This window comes from Orcinus orca, chromosome 7 (genome assembly GCF_937001465.1).
Source record: "Orcinus orca chromosome 7, mOrcOrc1.1, whole genome shotgun sequence".
Lineage (NCBI taxonomy): Eukaryota > Metazoa > Chordata > Mammalia > Artiodactyla > Delphinidae > Orcinus > Orcinus orca.
The window spans coordinates 62,213,417-62,216,457 of record NC_064565.1 but is presented as its reverse complement, the minus strand read 5'-3'; the positions used below and the strand labels follow the sequence as shown (position 1 = coordinate 62,216,457).

General features: G+C 60.6%; 1 protein-coding gene across 1 annotated transcript; it reads right to left on the bottom strand.

Moving 5' to 3' along the window:
• Positions 1-660: 660 nt before the first annotated feature.
• On the bottom strand, positions 661-2,502 carry SP9 (Sp9 transcription factor). Its single transcript, XM_033423594.2, has one exon. The coding sequence runs from the start codon at positions 2,467-2,469 to the stop codon at positions 1,078-1,080; it is 1,392 nt and encodes a 463-aa protein (XP_033279485.1). The 5' UTR covers positions 2,470-2,502; the 3' UTR covers positions 661-1,077.
• Between the last annotated feature and the right edge of the window lie 539 nt (positions 2,503-3,041).

The following is a 3,041-nucleotide window of genomic DNA, read 5'->3' as shown; positions in this document are numbered from 1 at the left end:
TTTATAACTCACATAAACCTCACATCACCTAAAACTTAAGGGATTTTTTTCCCAACAAAAAAAAGTCGGCCCACTTAAAGGTTATTGAGGGGGTAACAGGATCAAAAAAAAAAAGAAAGTGTATTGTTCAGAGTCCTTTAATAATACCAAAGTGAAAATATGATGTCAAGATTTTCTTCATACAGATAAACGCATTTAATTTCTTTAGATGACCTTAACTTACGTGTTGTGAGTGAAATGATAACTCAACATTTTAAATATCTTTTACATATATACTGACTTTCACAAAGTGCATCAGAAAATTAAAAAAAAAAACTCCCTGAATTTCAGGAATTCACCAAAAAAACTCTATTCGAATGAACATTTACAAGAAAATAAAAGAGAACACAACCTTCTGAACCCTATTTATACAGATGTTATGAAATACAGAGAAACTGTCACTAGACTTCCAGTTTAATTTCTCACCTTCGGCCTTTTTTGATGCTTCCTTTTATAAGAAAAAAAAGTCTTATTGTAAGTAGATATCAAGCAGGACTTGGAGCATTTTATATATAATATAATCCACGCAAAGGGTCTGTTTTTATAGGTCCCGTTTGTTTTCAAATGTTCTGACAGTCCTTTGCAGGGTGGTGACTTGCTTTTGGAAAAAAGGACAGAGAAGGGTGGTGGAAGGGGGTGGGCGGTGGGGGAGGAGGGAGCGTTTCTGTGTATTGCTCTTCGCTCGAGAAGTTTGTGCGAGTGGTAAGTGTGTGTGCGCGCGCTCGAGTGTGCGTGCTTGTGGTTGTAGGTCTCCGGTGTGTGTGTGTGTCTGTGCGTGCAGCTTTTTAAAGTGTTGTGTCGAAAGATGCTTCGCTTTTGTTCCTGGACCACGCGTTTGATTCTCGTCTGGGCTCGGGCAGCAGAGGGGAGCTCCTAGCGTGGCAGGCAAGCGGCGGCCCGCGAGCCGGATGCCGCTCTACCTCGCGCCGGCCCGGAGGCGGCCGTGGAGCTCCCGCCCGTCCATACCCCGCTCGCCCTCCGAACCTCTCGCTCGCTCGCGCTGTCTCTACTCGCTCGCTCGCGCCTCTCGCCCGGCCTCTAAGAGTCGTTGGGGCCAGACGCGGCTTCCTTGCCTCCTGCCGAGGCCGCCGCCGCCGCCGCTGCAGCCGCCGCCGCCGCCGCCCGGGCGGCACTGACGCCGGAGTCGTGCAGGATGAGGTCGGGGGACTCGGAGCGGGGCGTCTCCAGGTTGCTGGCGTCCGTGTCACTGTCGCTGCCCTTTTTGCCCCCGCCGCCCCCGTTGTGCGTCTTAATGTGTTTGCTCAGGTGGTCGCTGCGCATGAAGCGCTTATTGCACACCGGACAGGCGAAGCGCTTCTCGCCCGTGTGAGTCCGCAGGTGCCGCTGCAGCTCGTCCGAGCGCGTGAAGCGCTTGCCGCAGAAAAGCCAGTTGCACACGAAGGGCCGCTCGCCCGTGTGCCAGCGCAGGTGCGCCTTCAGGTGCGACGTCTTGCCGTACACCTTGCCGCAGCCCGGGATGTGGCAGCTGTGCAGGCCCTTGCGCCGCAGACTCGCCCCGGCCGGGCCCAGCCGCTCCGCCTCCTGGCAATTGGGGCAGTCGCAGGTGGCGCGGCCGGAGTAGCGGCGGGCCGAGCGCGCCGAGCTCCCCCCGGCGGCGGCGGCCGCGGCGCCCGAGATCATGGCGCTGGCTGCGGCGGCCGCCACGGCGGCGCTGGAGTCCGAGTAGGAGGGCAGCACCGGCTTGAAGCCGTCCTGGGCCAGCAGGTGCTGGCTGGTGGAGAGCAAGTGCGAGGCGGCGGCGGCCGAGGAGCCGAGGCCCGTGGAGCTGAAGGCCGAGTGCGTGAGCGAGCTGAAGTCGGGATTGTAGGTGCCGAGCTGCGAGTGCAGCGAGGCCTGGGGGGCGCCCGAGTGCAGCGAGCTCTGGAGCCCCCCAGCGGGGTTCTGCACCTCCAGCCACGAGCCTGGGCTGCTGTGCACGTCCCACCACGACGACGCCGCGCCGTTGGTCACCTCGCCCGCCGCCAGCGTTGAGTGGAAGCCTGACTTGTACCACGACTCGTACGGGTGCGCCATGCCCACGCGCGGGTACAGGCCGTCGGCCGCCGTCGTGTGCACCTTGGAGATGAAGGCCGACTGGCCGCCCGCCTCTTGCGGGGACACCCCGGCCGCCGCCGCCGCGGCCGCCGCCGAGTTGGAGAAGAGGCCGCCGTAGTCGCTGCTGAAAGCGGACGACGTGGGGGACGTGGAGGCCAAGCAGAAGGCGCTGTTGGCTGCGCCAGAGCCGCCCGCCAGGCCGCCTGAGCCGCGGCCGCCGGTGGCCACGGCGAAGCCCGAGAGGCTGGAGCCGAGGTTGCAGCTGGACGAGGAGCGCTTCCAGGGATGGAAGCCGCCCTTGGCGAAAGCGCTCGACTCCGGCAGCGTCGTCAGCGGGCTCGTGTTGCCGATCTTGTTGCAGGTCGCCGCCAGCATGGCCAACGGGGTCGTTCCGAAGCGCGGCTCTTCCTAGAGTGGGTGGGGTGGGGGAGGGAGCAAGGAGGAGGAGGGCAGGAACAAGTGGGAGGAAGACACAGAGTGCACCCGTGAGCAGCCTCGTCCTCCCGCGGCTGGTCCCGGGGGGTCGTGGCTCCCCGGCTCGCGCCTCCTCCCCGCACGCTCGCCGAGGATGCGCCGCACCCCGCGCGGGGCAGAGGCGATCACAAGGGCGAGGGTCCCGGCGCTGGAAATTTGTTCTTCAGTGGGACTACAAATCAAAGCTGTCTCGGTTCTCCCCGCCTCAGTCGCTGCAAACCCTGCCCCAAACCGGACTCGAGTCGCTCGCCTTCCGTTCGCCATAAGCCCGCTCGTCTCACAGGAGCCCCCAAATCGCCCTTCGGGGTGAAGCACGGAGGTAAACACATCGACAACAAACGCCAGGTGAGGGCAGAGGCGGCCGAAATAGCGACCCGGGGGTGGGGGAAACTTGGGGCACTCTTCCCAAGGGTGGCTAGGACTTGACTTTTTAACAGAAAACATTTTAAATGTTTACACACACACACACACAC

Coding starts and splice junctions, on each gene's coding strand:
- SP9 (XM_033423594.2), bottom strand. CDS start 2,469: ATGCTGGCGGCGACCTGCAACAAGATCGGCAACACGAGCCCGCTGACG.